Raw genomic sequence first — 21108 nt, forward strand, 5'->3', positions numbered from 1 at the left:
TATAAAGTTTGAAATTGCTAAATGCTGGCATCCTGAGGGAGATGATGTTCAACCTGGGGACTGGTTTTACTCACATTCTTGTGTGGCAGTTTCTTCCTTTCCTCTCTTCCTTTCCATAGTAGAACTCAACATTACGTGAGCATAAGCCCTCATACGTGTACTCTGACCTGTGCAGCTCTACATACCGCAGAAGCAAACTGCTCAGTGCCAGATCTTCTCAGAAGTGCCTTAGAACAGCTCTGAACTGCTCCTAGTGGGAGTATGAGGCTTACCCAACCGTTTCTCCTTCTCTTGCTACTATCAGCTTCAGCCTTCAAAAGCCAACTGAGTTCATAACTCTGAGCTTCCTACTTCTTCCAGTAGTGTGCCTCACTGTATAAATGCCCAGATTGCTATGCTGTGTGCATGCAGCACAAAGATATCTCTGTGACTTTAATCTCCCTTGTTAGTCTGAGATGCCACAGGGCTGGCAGTGCTGTAGCTTCTCTCTGGGGTCAAAACAATCCAGATCAGGGAGCTGAATAGCAGTTGCAGGCTTGTAAGAGAGTGTAAATCTCCTCAGACTCTGCAGGAAATGGAAGATAGAGCCTTTTCTCTCCTGAAGACCCAAACGGGCTCAGTGACAGACTTTCGCTTTTCTTAAACATTGTTTCCCAATATGAATCTGGTCCAAGTTTAACAGATTGATTACCTAAACTTTGGTGTTCTGAATCAAAGTGGAACAGTTTCAGTTAAGGCCTAAATCAAATCAAGGTGAACCCAGAAGTTGCTTGATGCCTCACCGTTCATGAATAATGTAGGCTAAAATACAAGCCACAGTAGAATGCTGGTTCGAGTCTTTTTATTGGCATCAATCAAATCTTTCTTCACTATAGTATAGATCTCTTGTGACCTTTTATGATGATAAGTTTGTGTTTGATTTTAAGGGATTTTTAATAATGAACATTTTGCTTAATAGCAATTAAGATAGTTAAATCATGTTTTTGTATTTAGGATTAACGGATTAAGAGGAAAATGTGAGTCTGGTGTGTTCAAATTGAAAATATCAGTGTGTGACATTTGCAATTGTATCAAACACGTCTGGATTTTCCTCGTGTATCTGCACAATTGTCCATGAGGTAGCTTGGAAGTTACACTGAAAATAAATTGTGGTGAGAGAAAGAGCAGCATGTTTGCCATCTGTAATAACTGTCAATTTGTTTGCGTTGTAGGCACTTTTCCTGTCTGTCTTCTAAATATATGTGCCCTGGTGTTCCAGCAGTTATGAGTACGTTGTTGGCCAATATAAATGCTTTCTATGCTCATACTACAGCAGCAACTAATGTATCTGCCTCAGATCGGTTTGCAGCTACTAACTTTGGGGTAAGCAGACTTTCCTTTTTAATAGAATACTAGTCCTGATCTTTTTTTTTTGCTAATATATGATACCATGTTAACTTCTAAATTAAAAAATTTTTTAAAGTTGGTAATTTTAAAGAATAAGAGTGGCTGTTAGTTTTTGAAAATTTTACCTTGAGTCTTTACAGTCAATCACTATAAAAGCTAGAGAGATGCTACTTGGTCCTTATATAGGGATATATAAGGCATACAGGGTAAAAGGCAGTGGCACACATGCATAGTACTAAAATCTTCAACAACCAGTTTTTGGTTTTATTGCAGTGAGGCTTGCAAACTACGAACTGAAGGAGACTAAGTATTGGTTGCAATCGCTTTTGGGCTATGTGTCATCAGTGAACTCATATTAACGGATCAAGCCATAAATACTATTCTTCTCACAAGAGCCTGTAATGACGGACTCTTATTTTTGCTGAAATAATGGTGCGCTGTCCAAGTGCTGGGTTTAGGTATCAGAAATTTTAGGAGGAATACTAGCACCTCAGGATGTGGTAGTACTTTTTTTGTTGTTCCTAACTTCCCTTCTGTGGATAGGTACCTCACAATGCAGACCTCCTAATCTTTGAACATGATAAAAAATAAAGATATGTTCATTTTGTAGTCTAATTTGTTCACCTGCTCTCACTGAGGAGACGAGAGCAGGAAGGGAGAGCAATAATTCAAAGACATTGCTTTCATATTTCTACTATCACACATGATGCAGACAGAGATAAGAGTATAAACACAATTTGATGCTTAAAAATGCATTCATTCCTTCCTCTTTTTTGATATGGCGGTTATTTGTATGGCTGATATCAAAGCTATTTTTCATTTAACAGTAGCTATGAAAACATGGTATTTTTTTCTAAAATACCATTTATTGACATGAAATTAAATATTAAGCATAATTAAAATTTATTAAATGCACATTATACTTGTTTGAAGTACTAATGCTCTTCAGTATTAAGAATAATAGGAACGTTATGAATTTCAGGATGTTCAAAACAACATTATGAAATTACACATTTGGACTAGTAAACCAAGAAAGACTTAATTCTAGTTTTGCTTTTGTCTTCCCATAAGAAGTCAGAAACACAATTATCATACTATGCTTAGTAAAGTAATTCAATCCATGCCTGGAAAAAAAAAGTGTAAATGTTTAGTTTTGTAAATAAAATTTGCCCTGGATGCTGAAACAAATTTTTATTTGTTGCAAACACTGTATTGAGTACAGCATTCCTGCATAAATTTTTCATACAGGGCCTCAAATAGTTGAAACTAAATATTAGTTTGCAATTCATGCGCAAGTACCTTTGAGATAGAACTTATATCTATAAAACTCACTTTGTGTGATAATACCAAAGATAGATTTTTTTTTTTATTATTATTGCTGAATCCTTAAAGTTCTTAGGATCTGATACTACTGCTTACAGCTGTAAATAGTCAACAGTTATTTCTAAATACTCCTAAAGTAGTACTAACGTTAACATATTTTCAAATTTAAAGGATGCTGTAAGTCTGTAAAAAAAAAAAAAAAAGAAAAGAAAAAAAGAAAAAAATTCTGGTTTTCAGGTTCATTCAGTATTTTTTTAGAGAAATATTTTCTCTAAATATAAATTTATTTATTTTTAAAATATTAAGTCTGGTGGAAGTAATCACATAAATGTTCTCAAGGCTGGGTCTTTAGTTTGGAAACAGCAAGTTCTTGAACTGGAACTTTATCTCCTGCTGCGAGAGGTTTGCTTTGAAATATTAACATTGCTCCATTACAAGAAAGTGAAAAAAATTTATAAATGAAAAGCACTATCAGAATGTTTATGATATAATTATTGTATTATCATGACAGCACAATATTGCTCTGGTCTTAATCAGATTTTCTTTTATAAGTTAATTGATTGTTTAATGTGGAATGACTCTTCATTTTGTTGAAACAAGGCTTCTCTTTCAATGTTCAAGCTCTATTAGACTTTTGAGTTTGATCCAGCTTTTGAAATTCAGAACGGTTTTGCTCGTTTTTTTTTTCTTTTCCATTTTTCTAATAATCAGAACTACTTTTATCCTCAGATTGGACAGAATTAAGTCCTGTCTCTTATGTTAATGCCAGTTTACCTTTGATGCAAATTCCAATCCAATTCATAGTTCAACAGATGGATAGGGAAACAGTAGTAAGCATCACCAGTAGAGATTTGGAGCTCTTCTTTCAAACAATTGACTTACAGGCAAAATATTAGATTACTTTTCTCTCAGGTCAAAAGGCGTTTTTTAGTGGCTAGCTGCACATCATTCATCAAACAGAACATCTCAAATTCAAGTCCTCAGGCTACAGCTGGGAAGGATTTGGCTGACTGAATATTTCAGTACAGATTTATAACTTGACAAAAAAAGTTCCCTTTTGATTGATCCCTTAAGGGAACTGTGCCAAATTAGTGGCTTTTGGTGTGGGTTAGTGCTCCGCTGATGAGAGACAGTGCACAAAGAACTCTATTTTCCTATTAGTGCTGATCATATTTCAGAGATGGTGTGGATACAGTCATGCATTCTGAGAGCTATCAGATCTTGCTACTTCCACAAGCCTGCTGCTTTCACATAGGCTGGCAAGGATTTCTGCACAATTTTGTGCAGTGGCCTATGGAATATGTTCTAACGCGAAGACTGGTAATTAGAAACTCTCATTAGTGTTACTTGAGAATGGCATAACTCAGCTGGGAATCTCACAGCAAAATGTTTTCATTGCACCTTCATCTGTCAAGATTACAAGTTAATCTCCACATTTGAAAGGGAAAACTAGAAGTGCCTAGTATTAGCTTATTCTTACAACAGCCACTGTTTCTGAAGTATTATTTTCAATCATACTTCTACACCAAATTCTGCTGTAAATGAGCATCTTTTCTTATACATTAAAGGGAGGAGGAAGTGCTTTCTTCAAGAGTGTGTTTACAAGACAAATATAAAAATTTAAAATCTTACCTCTTTTAATAAGCCTTGATAACAAAACTTAAAACTTTGGACTTTATACTGAATTCATGCTGTTATTGCATTTTCAGTCGGAGACATCAGGCAATGCTTTTCAATTTCTAGATATTTGAGTTATTTAACAATGAATCAGTCATTAAGAAAGGAAAACGCTGCATAGGAAAGTCTGTGTCACCTCACTAATGTATTGCACAGATGCACAGTGTTCAATACACACCAGGTAAATCACAGTATAGGATAGAAAGGGGAAATAAAGTAATAAAAGATACATTGCCTGGCCTCAGAACACAGATATCTCAGACTAGCACTTTTCTATGAAAAAATGGAAAACAATCTATTTTTCAAATAAGTTAAGAATGGAAAGCAGCTTTCTAAAACCTCACCAATTACAGGAACCTGCAAATTCTTATGCAACATGTTCTTGTTTTCTTTTTACAGAGGGAAAAGTTCATAAAACTGCTGGATCAATTGCACAATTCTCTGAGGATTGATTTATCGAAATACAGGGTATGTACAACATATTCTATCTAGAGGAAAACTCTCATGTTTTTCGTGTAAATATTCCTGTGTGCTTTATCTGCTTATAGATGTTTTAGAGATTAATGCCTCTTGTGGCATAGAAGCTGGGTACTGACATGAGATCCCAAATCCTTTGGAACAAAAACTTAAGAATTTAAGCAGTTTAACAACAATATTTTTCCAATTTGAAAAAAGTTGTTCTTCTCTTTCCAAAAACTAAGAATGGGTCACAGGATGAGCAGACATTCAAGAAAGAGCAAGATTCAAAAACTTTGGTTAAATTAATCCACAACTTGGTTAAATAAATTTATGTGGGAATTACCTTCACTGACTCATGTAGCACAAATTGCAGTTACTGCTGTATTTATTCTGAGAGGCTGACATCTTTTCTAAAACTTCCATGCTAAGATCCTAGGAATGTTGAAAGAGACTTTACTCCTCATTTTTGTACATGATAGCAATTCCAGTTTAATTTCTGCCTCATGGATGTTCTTTCCACTGAGGTATACTCCAGACCAAGCCTTTCAGGAAAGAAGCATGCCCTGAATACCTGTCAGTTACCATTCTGAACTCTCTCTCCTGTTCCATTCCACTGGATAATGAATCTTTTGGATGTTATATAAGTGATTAGGGCTCCATCAGCTCTGACTCTCCTTTCAGCTTCTAGGAATGGCAGCCTCCAACTCAGGGATTTCTCTGTTCATCTGGCCTGCTTTCTAAAACTGAAGGAGAAAGGGAGTATTTAAAAGAAGCCCAAGGCATTAGAGGTAGTAGAAGTTGCACATACTTCATTTTTAAGACCATATCCTTCATGCAGCAGAGATTGTCATCCTAGGATCTTTTAATTTTGAAGAACATTATCCAGATAATATTGGAGCATGAGGATATTTGGCTGATATTTCATTAGTATGAAGCCATTTAATTAACACTACTTCCTATCAGTCTTCCTGTTAACCTAGAGATCATAGCAAAAATTTCATATATGATGTCTTCATTAAGCTTACTACTACATTCAGGCCTACAAGTGATGTATGTACCATGGAGAACCCATAAATGATTTTCATTAGCAGTGTTTTCCAGTCTTTTTCTAGTAATTTTTTTACTCCATTAATGTTTTGAAAATATCACAATACTTTAAGTCATTTATATTACAAATACAGGAGCATTATCAGAAGCGTTCCTGTTCATGTCAAAGGGATACTCATCACTGATTTTCTTACAGGCAGATTTCAGGTAACACATGGACATTTCAAATTCGTCCAAGCAGCATCATTGTTTTCCTAGAGAGTTTTTTTCCTAGCTGTTCAAGGATCTTAGCTGTAACTCCAATTTTACATGATTCCTCTCTTCCTGATTCATCAGGATAATTTTCCTGCCAGCAATTCTGAAAGACTTCAAGATCTGAAATCAACTGTGGACCTGCTTACCAGCATTACGTTTTTTCGAATGAAGGTATTGTCCTTTATTTGCACAATGACTCTGAAAAAAAACGCTATTGCCTTTTATTTTCCAGAAAAATCATGCCCTATTTAATACTCTTAATCAGTTCATCTCTTTCAGTTTTAAATTAAATCTCTCAACTTCGTGAAGATCATTGAAGTAAAATCATCTTATTAATACTTGTATTAACATTGTGGTAAATGCCATTATCTTTGAAAAATAAACTTTTTTTAACAACTATTTTTTTACATCTCGTGAAGGAAACAAAACAATTAGCTTTTTGATTAGTTTAAAGTCAAGTCACATAAAGCAAATCCAGTTGAACTCTTTAGGAACATGTGTCATACAGAATAATGTTTCCCTAGGAGTGTCACAGTATTACATGTCAAACAGCAAAGTACGTCTGATAACTCTACTTGCTTTGTTCACTCCAGATGTTGATATCTAGGTGATCAAGTTCTGAAATATTTTTAGAATTGAATGAGACACATTGATATTACTCTATTGTGGGTTAGGCCTCTCCTCTCTGAAAATACAGAAACACAAAACAATGTTTGTTGCAATAGCATGTGATTTCACTGCACTACATAAAGACAATGAAAATAATCCATTAAGCTGAAGTTCATATTAATGTATCCTAAAGTGGAATAAAATGCTGAGCTCTTTGCTTTAAAAAATGAAGAGCTATTTGGCTGGTATTCAGAGGAAAGCACATAATTATATGGTTTAATTATTTCCTAAATAATGGACAAACCTTTAGGTTTTCCATCTCTAGCGGAAAACCTGAAGGTGTAAACCTTTGGACCTCTCATTGTATGAGTAATTTCATTCAAATAAAACTTAGTGATACAATCTACTTGTATAACTTGTGTTTTAATGCATCTTCTTAAGTCAACATAATTTCAATTTTTATCATTACTATATTTCAACACTTTTCATCCTGTAAGAACTAAGTTCATTGCAACACTTGGATTTTTTTTGTGCTCAATCTAATTCTGACATTCTATCATTTATGAAATATTTTATTAGGTCCTTGAATTGCAGAGCCCACCTCGAGCCAGTACTGTGGTGAAAGACTGTGTAAGAGCCTGCCTGGATTCAACTTATAAATACATTTTTGACAATTGCTATGATCTCTACTCCCAGTTAGTGGATCAGGTGAGTCCAATATGAACGTGTTTGATGCTACTGCTCATTCATTATTGTTAGTTTACTAAAAGTACATACAAAGAATTCCAGTGTTACTTCATATCAAAGCACTCAGGTTATTTTCATATTATTTATGTGAGAAGGAGTGATATAATAAACTCACAGATGGTAATGAACTCTAAAATGTTCAACAAGATGAGTTTCAAAATGAACATGTTAACTCATAACTTAGTCATCACATTGGACATGACTGTAAAATTGTCCAATGGCTTTAGAGAAGATAGTATTAGATTGATTACTGTTCATTTAAGATCTGTAATTGGAAAATATTTTTTACAAATGTAGTATTTCACTTTAGTAGCTTTAGAAAAGAATCATTATAATTTCCTGAAAATTATATACTGTCTTTCTAGCTTTGTATTTTAAGACCTATGATGCATACTTGGATCCAAGCTTTCGTAACTGCTTCAAAAAAGCAGAGAATAATTCTATAACATTTCTTAATGTTAGTCCATCAGGCTGTACTGTCAATGTAAAATAATTATAGCATTTGTGGTATTCCATGAAAAAGCCTTGAGAATGGGTTTTTCCTATAATATGGCCAGTTTATTCCAGAAGTAATGTTAAAATTGAGAAATTCATATCTGCAAAATCATATAACTGTCTGAAAAGAGCATCACTGCTTTATCACAGTACCACTTGTTCCTTGCTTTTGCCTTCTGGGTGGTACACTGGAAAAATGGTATTTCAGTGACTATTTCTGCCTTGAAAATAATTAAGTTGTTTGGCAAAACGTACATTTGCTGTGTAGTATATGACAGGTAAGAGCAGTCATACTGCATGATGTAAGACATCAAGTTTTATCTGAAAGCACATTCCACTTGAATCCGAAATAGGAATTCCTGTATTTCAGGAGAGGCAGCACATGCTATATATTCAACTTTTCTGAAATGAGAATTTATTTTCTGATGTTGGATTGCTGTTACATGAGAAAACTTATCTCTAGCTCTCAAGCTTTGAGCATAAGAATATCTCACCAGCACCTATAGGCAACCCACACTCTGAGTGCTCGTGTACATGTTTATTTTCCAACAGATTATGCTATAAGTTAAGCAGCAGTATAAATTACTACAAGGAGCTTCAGACATCACTTCTATTCACCTCATAAACCGTTCTGTTTTCTTGCTAACATTTACTCTGCAGCAGTTTGATCTTGTCTGCTAAATATGAGCTGTTGCTAGACTGGGTATTGCATAAGTCTGCAGAGTTTATCAGCAGACACTAGCCATTTTAGTAAACAGTTAATAGTGACGTAATCTTCTGCAAAGCATTGTGATACCTGCAAAAGCTTATCTGTATTTAAAAATTGTCACTACTTTTTTTCTGTGAATTCCTAAAATAGTTTAGCCTATTTTAGTAGATGGTTTAGAAATGCAGGGATATTATAGCCTTTCAGTTTGGTAGAGAATGTAAAACAAGTTTAAAGTGATGCATCTCTCCAAGGTGGATTTTTTTTTTTTTGAGTAGAAGGATGGGCAGTCATTATATTATTTTTCTGTTACACAACTCTACTTAATGATAAGGCAATATGAAGTCCTGAAACAAACAAAAAATAATCCACAAATACTTATTCAGCTGGGAAACTGAATTAACTGCATTTCACTGTATTTATATGCTTCTTCTAAGGCATATAAATCTAAGGAAGATTTCCAGCAGGTAAGTTTGTATGCAGAAAATTTAAACAGACAAGTGTCAATAGAGTAACAATAACTAGCAAGTACAAGAAATTTTAGTGAAAATGTGCAAAAAGCAAAACTTAAAATGATAAATAGACCACATTCAAAATAACTCATCATTAACAGTAATCAAACAACAATCACATATAATCTTAACAACAGATAGTAAAACTTCCTGTTTCACAGCAGGTAGGAGGCAATTCTGAGAAATATAATCTAACTAATCTAGATTTAATAGAGATGAGTAAAATAATTCAAATTACTACCTAAATTTTGCATCAACTCTAGAATTGTACAAGAAACTGTGTTCTGCATTATTGTCTTATGGTTTGCTACAGATATATTTGTATGTGCATTTAATTTTAGGAACAGCTAAGTGTACAGCTTATTGGAACCTATAGCTCTGGAGGTTTTCCAGTGAATCCAAGTGCACTGCAGACTGCCTTATAGTATCACTGATAGAATAATGAAGCAGGAACCAACACCATATTTACATTTCATTAGCTTTGTGTCCAGACCTCTTAGTCCAATTACACCAAATTCCACCCAGATCCAAATCTTGTCTTATCTCTGCTTGCTTCCCTATCAGATGAGGCCCCCTCCTCTCTAGCATGGTAGTGCACTGCAGGAGGTTCATGTTTTAGCTGCACAGCTGAGATCTGAGCTGTGAGTAGTGAGAACTGAAATCAATGATCCCCAAAGCAACAAGAAATGGTTCATACATAGGTCACCACCTGCTCTCACTCAGGGGAAACACTGGCAGCTGTTGTCCTTCCAAGGCCCACTGCAGGCTCAGGATTTTGTTGTGGTTCGTTTCTTGCCTGAATCATATTGTGGATGATATTATGAAAAGTGGAACCTAGACACTCTACTTAAACAGTAGTATTACCATTAGACCAGAAGTGGTAGGTTCATGCATGTTATATATACTGTCTCTGTGTGTAACTCATGTTAACCACCTTCTGCATTTGCTTTTGTTTACAACCTAAAATTCTCAAAGATGCCTGCCACAGAATTTCTAGAAAATGTTAATGTCTGGATGTGTGTAATGGTCTGATCAGGAGTGAAAATAGAACAATGAATGATGAAATTGAGGATGCTCAAGCTGGAATTTGGGGAAATTTATCACTATTAGAAGACTAACAAGTAAATCACAAAATATGCTCAGCAATCTCAGCTTCCTCTTTTATTACTCTGTACCTTTGTGTCAGAGAGACAATCACTGTTATAAAGCAAATATCTTGCAGCAAAATGTCACCTCTGGGGAACAGCAATATTTCCTGTGGTGAAGCATGTAAATGCTAACAGTATGCAAAAATGTCATACTACAGTTTCATATCTGAATATGAAGAACAGCTGATGACAAAGAACAAATGAGTGCTACAGATAGTAACACATGACGTCTTGACACTCTTACTGACACGTATATTGCTGTCCTCATGGAGATAAAGCACAGCACTCTGATGAGGAGCTACCGAATTCCTTATGCAGCGGATGTATTATTTTCTCTTTTTAATTAACACTGATCTGAGTTAAGAGCTAGCTGCCTTATGTTGAAAAAACAATGCCTTGAAGAAGTAGTTTTGGAAGCACTTTGATAACTTTCTGACTCAATTTCCAAATATATCACTGTTCTGTTTTCTTAAGAAAACAACAAAATTTTGAAATCTTGGCTGATGCTCACAATGACTGAAGTCCCTTCAATGATTCTTTTAGCAGTCTTCTCCACTGAGTGAAATCAATAAAATGCAAATCAAACTCTTCCTGTTCTCTGAAGAGCTCTTGATCAGTACAAATAATTTCATGACTTATAGCACCAGTATACTGGGAAAAAAAACACTAGGATACTCTGTATTTGACACCTGCTCAGCAGAATAGTATTGAAATTCTCCCTGATTCTGGAGACCTTTTCTTTGTCTGTTTCTCAAGCTCTGGTGGTATCACAGTGAAGCATGGTGCAGACCAGGAGCGAGCAACAAAATTAACTAGTTCTGGAGACAAGTATTACACATGTAGCAGCACAGTGCTCTTCCCTTGTGATTTACCTCTGCTTAGAGGTATAGCACCTTAGGTCAGGTTGATAACGTACTGATACAATTCTAGCTTTTGGGAATTAGAGTTCCTGTATTAACAAGATGCTGCAAACCAGCATATGGATGGACCTAGACTTGGAGAGCTGGCTTAGTGTACCATCTGTGAGTCCCTGGTCACTTTTCCAGTTGGGATTTGGGAACCCACGCCACTTAGCTGTTTTTGAAGGTGTACCTCTTCAGGAGAAATTACACAATATTGGTAGATTATTAATTTCTTATATAGAAATACTATAAGAATTGAATCAGGAAGCATGTGATCTCTGATCTCCAAACACATTCAAAAGTATGAAGCAGGAAATAAAGTTGTACAGTAGTGAAAGCCGTTTACCACAGGGAGTCCTATTTTTCAGGCATGAAAATTTCAGTGCCAAGTAATACTTGAGGCACTTTTTTATATTGACATACTGCTTTAGATGTACTAGAAAGGTTCTAACTTTCTCAAATCTGGCATGCAGAAGGTACTTAGAGACCTCTCCTTATGAATCATAGAATGGGTAGGGTTGGAAGGGACTTTAAAGATCATCTAGTTCCAACCCCCCTGCCATGGGCAGGGAAACCCTCCACTACACCAGGTTGCCCAAAGCCTCATCCAACCTGGCCTTGAACACTTCTAGGGATGGGGCATCTACAACTTCTTCAGGCAGCCTGTTCCACTGCCTCACCACCCTCTGAGTGAAAATTTCTTCCTTATTATGCTGTATCATTATGTTTGATGGGCAGCATGTTAGCCACAGTAACAGAAAAGCTTTTGATAAAGTACTTTAGAACCGCAGAAGGATGCATTTTTGCTTTGACATTTCAAACCCTATACTGAGACTTCTCTGTTACAGAAAGACCAATTCTTACAGATAAAATTGCTTGTTAGAAGCTTGCCTGAGAACACTGGTTAGAAAGTCAAGAGGACAGCTCATCAACCAGTGGTAGCAGAGATCTGGTAAAAGAGAAAGTAGGAAAGTCCATAGACCTTCAAGTAAGAAAGGTAGTATTGTCATCAGAAGAGATGAACAAACTGGTTTGTTATCCAAAGCCTTATACTCTTCAACTGTTTGTGTTAATTCTAGGTGCATAGCAGTGAACTGTTGTCAGTTAATGCTAGATCTCCAAAAATCCAAATATTTTTCCAGTGCAGAAATCTGAATGCTGATAAAGATTGGTTATTACTTAAGAACAATGAGCAAGATAAACCTGAACTCTACTCAGGCCTTAAATACAGATTATCTCATAAGCAACAAAAGTCTAATGAATGTTGATTTTTGTGAGATTGCAGTTAATTTACAATCCGGACCCTTTAGTTGTGAACATACGCAAGTGTTTTAAAAAGTAGTTCAGATGATGGCTCTTTGCAAACAGTTTACTTTGTTTATTTATTTATCATTATTATTTAATTATTTATACTATGCGATTGGGCTATCATATTCCCAGAGAACAATATAAACTTGAGTGGAATGCCCAGTATTTGGATTCCTGTGTTATTGAGTCCTGTAGCTATAAGGGTATGAAAACTTGAACATTTATATGTAGTTACTTCAAGTCCAATTTGTGTCTGAATGCTTGCAAAAGCAATTGTGTGTCGAAATCTGATCTTTCATAATACAGTTCCAAACTGATTATCAGTAAGCATTGACTTGGAATTGAGTGAAACACTGACAGTTCTGAGAAACGTGAACGCACAGATTTCTGCATCTGAGTTTGTGACATGCTTCCTGTAGGTTGATGATTATGGTGTAATGAGTATTACAGCAATCACAGAACAGACAGACATCAATGCAGGTATGCAAAACCATCTGGCATCCTGATTATACCTTCAGAGTGTTAAGTATGCACGTTATGCAGCTAAAAAGCAAGGGACCTACAGTGGTTGATAGATTTTCTTAAAATTTGAAACGCTGTGGTTTACAATTTTCCAGAGCAACATTTCTAGCCTTTCAATTTGTAATATATATTATATAACGTATCATATAAAAATATATTTTTATATATATAGTATATAATATATAAATTTTAAAAGATGCATGATGTTATTGTGAATCCTTCTTTCTTTACCACAGTTGTCCTTTTAGATATGCTGCAGAAAGCGGGGCATTATTACAATTAGACTTTGACATTCTTAAAAATATTGTGATGTAGATATGTCAGAGCAGTATGAAGGTAACACTGATTGCTGCAAAGAGCTTTCAATAAGAGAGGAGCTAACCTAGGTCTTTCTCCACCTATTCCCTGCATAAGCATAGTGCTTTTGGGAAGGTGGGGCAAATCGAACCACAGTAGCACTGGTCTTGCCACTCCAGAGGAGTTATGCATGTTACACTGCTCGGAATGGGTAGAACAATTAGATTGGCTCCTTTTACATGCCAGTCTGCAAAGAAAAAGAGTGAAGAGTCTTAATTAGATTTTATCCAAAAGGATTCCATTCCATTTCAGTTGGTACTTGCCATGGTTTAGTCAGTACTGGAGAAGGATACATGGCATATGGTTTCTGTTTCAAATATGAAAACAGTTTAGGAGTTACTATGCAATAGCACTGCTCAGGGGTACGGGTTCAGCGAAATCCCTCACGTTTTGAATGTGTTTTGAGTGACTGCAAACGGTTTCTGGCTTTAGCCTCTCTAAGTAAATGCTGCAAAGCCCAATTCTCATTCTTTATGTACATAAAAATATTTTTTTAAAAAAGTATAAAAAATATATAAAATTATAAAAATAGGTGTAATACATATAAATGTATATATGTGTGTATGTTATATATATAGTCCATATTGTGTATTCCCTGATGATTCTTAACCTCTTCCAAATTAAATAATGTTAACTGAGCAGTTTAAAAATACCAAAGCACTGTTAAAAGTAGTATTTCCTCATCTAAGACTGGTCTATAAAATTGCACTCTGTAGCCTCACACTAATGAAGGCTACTGCCTTGGTTTCCATTCAGCTTCCCTTCTACCATTATTTATATAGAAAATGATATTCTGAAACTTAGGCTGGGGCTTGCATCAGACATAGGCTTTGTACAGATTCGTTTCTGAAATCGTATGACTGGATTTATCCAAGTCGCACCCATGCAGATGTTGTGTATTGATTGCACAGAACATCACAGAATAAAAACAAAGAAAAATAAAACCAGGCATTTGTCCTACAAACTGATAAATCAATGATGAGAGAAATTGAAAGCCCTATGTTCCTCAGACCAGCCTTTACAGGTTTGTCTCAGGGTAATACAGATGTAGATTTTAATCCTGCTTCACGCTGTGCCTGAGATTGCTTTCTCCACCCTCAGCCGATTTTCCAGAGTGCAAAATATGTTTGCCTGTCAACAATTTAGCTGTTTTTTCTTAAACTCAGAAAAATCTCTCTATGCTTTGTCTTTTTCTTCAAGAGAATATCAAAATTCCAGCAACTGGTTTTGGTGCCTCTGTGCCACGTGATCCATTGTTTGCTAATAAACTCAGGTGACTAGGTAATTGATAACAAAAGGAAATTGAGAAAAAACATGATTTAACTCAAGTAAAGAATTAATTTTGATACATATCATATGAAAAATTCCTCTTACTCACTTCCTCTTTCTGATTTTGATGTATTCTGTGGCAAAAGACAAAGAGTTAGGAATCACCTAGTCTGGATCTTGCATTTAAAAAAGCCATAGAATCCACAGTATTTCCTGTGTTTGTAAACCTTAAGTGAATAATATGACTTCTCTTTAAAGATACTTTACTTATAAGATGTTTGCAATTATCTAGTTCTCCAAATGAATTACGATGCTCTCAGTAAAATGAAATATCCTGTAACAAAATACATTACGAACTACATGAAGAAACATCCATTAGGTTATCTCTCAATTGGATTCCTAGGATGATCAAAACTGAATTAAGACAGCTTTTCCCAGGCAAGCACATCTAACTTACTGTAGCTCTACAAAATAATTGGAACTTCTTTTCTATGAAACTGACTGAAATTTTATCCAAAACAGCTTAGTACACTTATCCAAAGTGAGGAACTAATAGTATTTCACATTAGTCCTATGATGTTCCTCAGGCTTTTCTTTTCCAACAGATGTGGGATCACTGCTGAAGCCAGTGTCATTTTTAGCATTGGCAGCTGTTTGGATTTTACCCTATGTCATGGATTCCAAACAACTTTTCACATGTCTTTAACTAGTGTTAATATACTGTTGTAGGAATTTACTTACGATTGTCTCTTAGCAGTAAAGACAGCATTCCCTGTGACAAAGCATTAATAAAAAGACACACAAATTAAGAATGCATCATAAAACCTAATGCCTGACAATCAGATTTATGATCCATTGAGTAAATTCACTGGACATAGCTTCTGTATAAGTCGGGCATTGGCTGAGACCAAAACCAAAGACATTTTATATAACCAAAGATATTTTAATTGAAACAACACTTGCAATCTAGGATCCTTAGCAATGCATTCCTAATCTAAATCCAATTACATGTCCATATTTGCAACAGATTGCTTTGTGAACGTTCCTAAGTGATAGAAAATGAATAATAGTGAACTTCAGTTTAATGATAAAAATTTTCCATTCTGGCATTCCTGAGTTGTGCCATCTTGGAGAGAATGTATCATTTTTGAAAGCAGAATCAGGCAAACAGGCCACATTTATTAGTACTCAAGCAATCACGTTTACTTTTCATGCTTGTTTCATGTAGTCCGTTATTCTGAAATATTTCATTATTTAAGTTTGCCGCTTCCATGTTGTTGCTTAACATTTTTGTACAGTAAAGGATGTATGGTATGCTACAACTTTAGAGTCATCCTAAAGACAAGAAGTAGCCAAGTCAATTAACATGAGCATATAAAAACCTATATTGTAATGTCTTGATGATGAGACATCATCTGCCTTTGGTCAGTTATTGAGGTTTTAAGTGTAGGATCTACTACAGTATCTTCTTATGGCACTTCATGGTTCTGTGCATGTAGGCAGCATTACCATCTCAAGTGACAGTACAGTGGGTCAAGGTATTTCAAGCAGTCTTTCCTAAGTGAGAAGGCTAGTGAAAAAGAAAATGATTATGCTAATTGGCAAACTTCCATTCTCATCAATACTTACTGAAAGCTCTCTTGGTTACTACCAGAGCAATCTCTGATTTTAGCTTGTTCGGTGGATTATGTACCCACCAAAAATGAAAGACAGGTAACTGCAGAAAATAGTTCTTTTTAATAAAAAGTCATGAATCATGAACAGTATGTTAACTAGTTAACATGTTAATTAGTGATTTTGTTGTCTTGTATATTGAGAATTTATGTTCCTTTTGACCTTTGCAGATGTACTTTTTTTAATCTCATTATTGGTATTATCCTCTATAATGATAGGCAGTATTTAGAGACTCATATATCTCATCACTGTATTTGTGCCAATGTGGCACTAATTGGGTATATCAGGTATTTAGTTCATGTTTTTATACCTGCAGTTTCTTTCTAATGGATATAACTTGAGTGAAAAAAAGTTACTATTATCAAGATAACCTTTTCCACTTAATAGACCATATAGTTAACCATGTTTATACTTTATACACTTTGCTTATGTACAAACTAATCAAATCTGGGCAGTTTAAAAGGCTTTTTCACAATTTCTGCACAGACTGTAAATACACTGCACTATGTAAGTGCATATGATTAATTCCTAAAGTGAAAGGATGCATGCTACTGAGAACTGGTTGGATATGAGGCCAAATCACAAGACTGAGACATGAGCTATTATCATCACAGTTATAAAATTAGAGCAGATAAACTTCTTTTGAGACCACTAAGGAGGAAAAACGTAACTTGTTTTTTTCATTTAATAAGAGGGCATTCTTACTGACTGTTCAGAACTGACTGATGGTGCACCCATGTCACCAGAGCAGACTTTAGCAAAGCAGTATAGAAATTAAACTTCAGTGCCTGTAAAAGGGTGTTTTATTTCATTAAGAAAATGCTGAAGTGTAATAGCATGATGCTGTCCTCCCACTCACTTTTTCTACACTGTTAAGCAGTTTACCATGCCTCTCAGTTACACTAACAGAAACAAGCCAAACAAACTGTATCACTGACCTTTTTTTGATATGAAAATAGCTGTTTCAAAAGTTAACTTTTATTCCACAATGGAATTTTCTTCTGTCAGTTTTGCAAGTTTGCAACTAATCAATGTAATCAAACTACTAACATTGTTTTACCTTATTGAATGCTTTTGTGAAGGCATCTGTTGCCAGAAACCACGTAAAACACATAATAGCAGCAATAATAATAATTAATGTAAAAACAGCTTGAATGATTCTGAGGATTTCTCACCTGTTAGTTAGATTTTAGGATAAAGAATGGACATTACAACTGAGCATGGGCAGAGTATGCTCTTTCCTTTCAGAGCATAAAATGAATCTATTAATGTGAAACTATTTTTAAAATATCTTCTCTGGGGACTTTGAAAAGATCATCTTGATTTTTAAAAGATTTCTGTACCAGAGGATTTTTGTAGAAAGCACCTCCTTGTGCAACCTTTTCTTTGTAACTTAATTACTTTTTGCTATCTATATTAAAGAAAAGAATTTTGAGTTCTGTGATTCACATTCACAATCATTAAAAGCTCTCAGCTATGTGCCATTGCAGGTTTTTTTCTGTGAAATATAGCTCTTGGATAGATGCTGGACTAAATGTGAACTGGCTCTGTCTTCTACTACTGCCTTTCCGTTGGTTTGGCTTAAGCATGCACTAGCTTTTGAGGAAAAAAAAAAGATAAATTATAAATAATCTTTGATATAGAAACACGGTCTTTTAATGAAAGTATAATGTACACAAGGAAAAGCCCTTGAGTGATATTAATCCTCCAATATTCATTTCTGTTTTGAAAAGCACTCTTGTTTGCATGTGTGGTTACAAATTGCTGGTGATACTGGTCACACCATCCGTTCTAATTGCTTCTGAGCCTCACCTTTAATTCAGCACTTATAGACAAACTGAGTGTGTACAGTGTGATTAATGATACTTTTCTAAAATATTCCACAGTGACCACAAAAACAATTTCAATTAAGTGTTACTGAAATTCCCTTTCTGCCATTCTAAATGCTGTTAATAGATAAAGTTAATTGAGGTTAAGATAACATTTAATTAATTCACTATGACACTAATATAGTGTCATATCTGTTCAACGAGATATGAGGTCCATTGAAGTGGTCGTATTTTGACTACAAATGAGAAGTACAGGGAATGCATGTTTAAACTTGCAAGATAATAAGCATGTTTATTTTCTCTGACTTACCAGTTGAGTGAAAACACTCCTTTCTATTTGACAGCTGTGTAGAAGAGACCAAGCATGTGCAGACATACCGCTGTGCGGCAGAAATTATGTGTATATGTTATGTGTGTGTCCATACAGAGATAAAAATATTTCTTTTCATATTTGATTCTTTGCAATGAAGTCATTTATTGGACATTGATAAAGAATCCGATTCTTCCTTCAAGCAAAGAACTGAAAAATACTTTTATCTAGGAAACTGTAGACTAAGAATTCATAAATCAAAACTGTAGAGACAAAAATCTAACTGTAAATGCACATTTTAGTGAGATTAAAAAGTATAAAGTGCTCAATAAAAGTTTGTAAGTGGTGAATACTAATACATACTTATAACTATATAAAAAGGTGCAAAAGGCAGGCTTTTAGTTGAGAGCGATAAAAACCACTGCTTTACATACCAACTTTTAATTAATGACTGGAGAGTCATGTTGGTAATCCATCCGCTATATCAGTGTGTCACGTCCTTCCTTGTGATTATTACAAAATCTCAGGTTCTCTGCTTTGGATGTAAAACTAGTTGCAGTCATCTTAATTTACAAGGAGTATACAAAAATCCCATTTCCTTGGATAAAAAAAGGAATCAAATAACAGATTGGTTTTGCTCACAGCTTTAAAATCCTTGGCAAGACAATACCTTTACAAGCCTCCCTTTTGGAGATTCCTATGTACCTTTTCCTAGTATTTTCAGGGATTTTTCCTAGTATGTCCTGGGTTTTATTTTTTTTCCCCCCCTCCTAATTTGTGGTCTTTTTCTCTGCCTCTCTTAAATGCTTACTTTGTGGTTCTGCCAGTCAATCCAGGAGTGCCTGGAAAATCTCTGTGCAGAATACTTTGGACAATAGCCTTTTTTATTTTGGCTATTAAAAAATAAAGGGAAGTTTAACCACTTCTTCATTCAGAGTGAACATCATAGCAGCTTTTAGGCCAAATAACTTCAGTGTATAATCCAAAACAAAACAAGAAATGTTCCTTATCATTGCTTTGTTTGGTATTTATTGTATAGGGTATAGAAGTTCTGCCTTAGCAGACAATTTTACCTGCTCTCAGTTTAAGCACAATGAAGAATTTAAGAATGTATTTAAAGTGTGAAAATGCTCTCAAAATCAAGTCTCTATTGGTTGCCTTTGCTGACCTGGCTGTCTTTGCACTGTGTATGTTTTTTGATATGTATTCACAGCCAGACCCAGTCTGTCATACAATCTACTTTAAAGTGGATAGACAGTCTTTGTCCAAAATTTCTGAAGATTCTTAATATGTTGCTCTTTCCAACCAAGTAATAATCTGTAAATGGAAATCCCATAATATTTTATCTAATTTCTCTAATATAAAATATATTCAATCTTGTTTTAATAGGGTAAGAAACAAGAAGTTCCTAAAGAGAACAGGGACCGACAACAAAGAATTTGGATTTCTGGGCACAGCTTATTACTCTGATGGTCACCATCATAGATGAAGATAAAACAGCATATACACCTGTGTTGAACCAGTAAGTAATTACTTTCTGTGTAAAAATTCAGAATCATGGATTTATTAAAATAAGGACAGGAAATACAATTCAATCAGTAGTTGTGTTTTAAATATATCTAGCTAGAGATGTTTTAAAATACAAAATATAACATTGACATAGTTTATGACAAAGACTTAGTGCTCTGAGCATGGAAATTTAGGAACTCTAAAAACATGTGGTATATGAAGCAACCCAAAAGTTAAGTAGCAAAATATTATGCAAGAGAACCAAATGGATAGACAGAAGAGAAAGTTCAGTGAAATAATGTGATGGTGTTAATGTATGATAGTATCTTGGCACACAAGGTGCTCAGACTTTTTTAGGCATTATAATAGCATTTTAGGGATGCATTTGTAAAAGAATAATGAACTTCACAAAAAGACCCTGCCCAAATTTATGCTTGGCTAGAGAGAAAGCCTAGCCACGCTGACTTGAAAATTTATGAAATGGAGAGCAATATCCTACACTTAACAGAGATGGAAGTTGACTTCTCAGAATTGAAGATGTAACAGATGAGGGAGGTACAATCAATAACCAAGGCAAGTTAAATAATTTATGGTTGATACACTAGTAGAGAAGAGAGAGCCAATCAATAAACACAGAAGGAGGAGACAGAGTGCTGGATTTTGAAAATGAAGTATACAGGAGGGGTGCAAAGGAACACATTTCACATATTAAGGCTGGAGGAACAGATGTTGCACTAATTGAAATGCAATATGATGAGGGCCTAGAAAAAGTTCTAGCTCTTTCAGCTCTTAGGAGCTATTTTATAGAGAGATTCTAGAAAATCTGGACGTAGTTTAGCTGTGATGACTTATGCAAAAATTAAAATTCAAACTTATATCCATATTATGACTAAGCAATAGAGGTCTCTGCAGTGGCATTGAAAGGGAACAAGTCTATTTCTTTCAGCCAAAATAGGGTAGATACTGAAAGGTACTCTGTACATGGAGACGTGCTTGTCTTTTGATAAAAGGTATCATACTTTATATGGACCCACAGTATAATTACCAAAGAAACCTCCTGGTGA

At 35.0% G+C, this 21108-nt stretch overlaps 1 protein-coding gene across 1 annotated transcript in view; it reads left to right on the top strand.

Annotated features, from left to right (window-relative positions):
* Window positions 1-21108, top strand: part of UNC13C (unc-13 homolog C) — a 155548-nt gene that overhangs the window by 74158 nt on the left and 60282 nt on the right. Inside the window, 6 exon segments of the mRNA XM_086620088.1 lie at window positions 1212-1362; window positions 4786-4854; window positions 6229-6318; window positions 7336-7464; window positions 19925-19949; window positions 19952-20057. Of these exon segments, the coding sequence (XP_086476214.1) occupies window positions 1212-1362; window positions 4786-4854; window positions 6229-6318; window positions 7336-7464; window positions 19925-19949; window positions 19952-20057 (570 nt within the window).

This window comes from Tauraco erythrolophus, chromosome 14 (assembly GCF_009769465.1).
Source record: "Tauraco erythrolophus isolate bTauEry1 chromosome 14, bTauEry1.pri, whole genome shotgun sequence".
NCBI classification, from domain to species: domain Eukaryota; kingdom Metazoa; phylum Chordata; class Aves; order Musophagiformes; family Musophagidae; genus Tauraco; species Tauraco erythrolophus.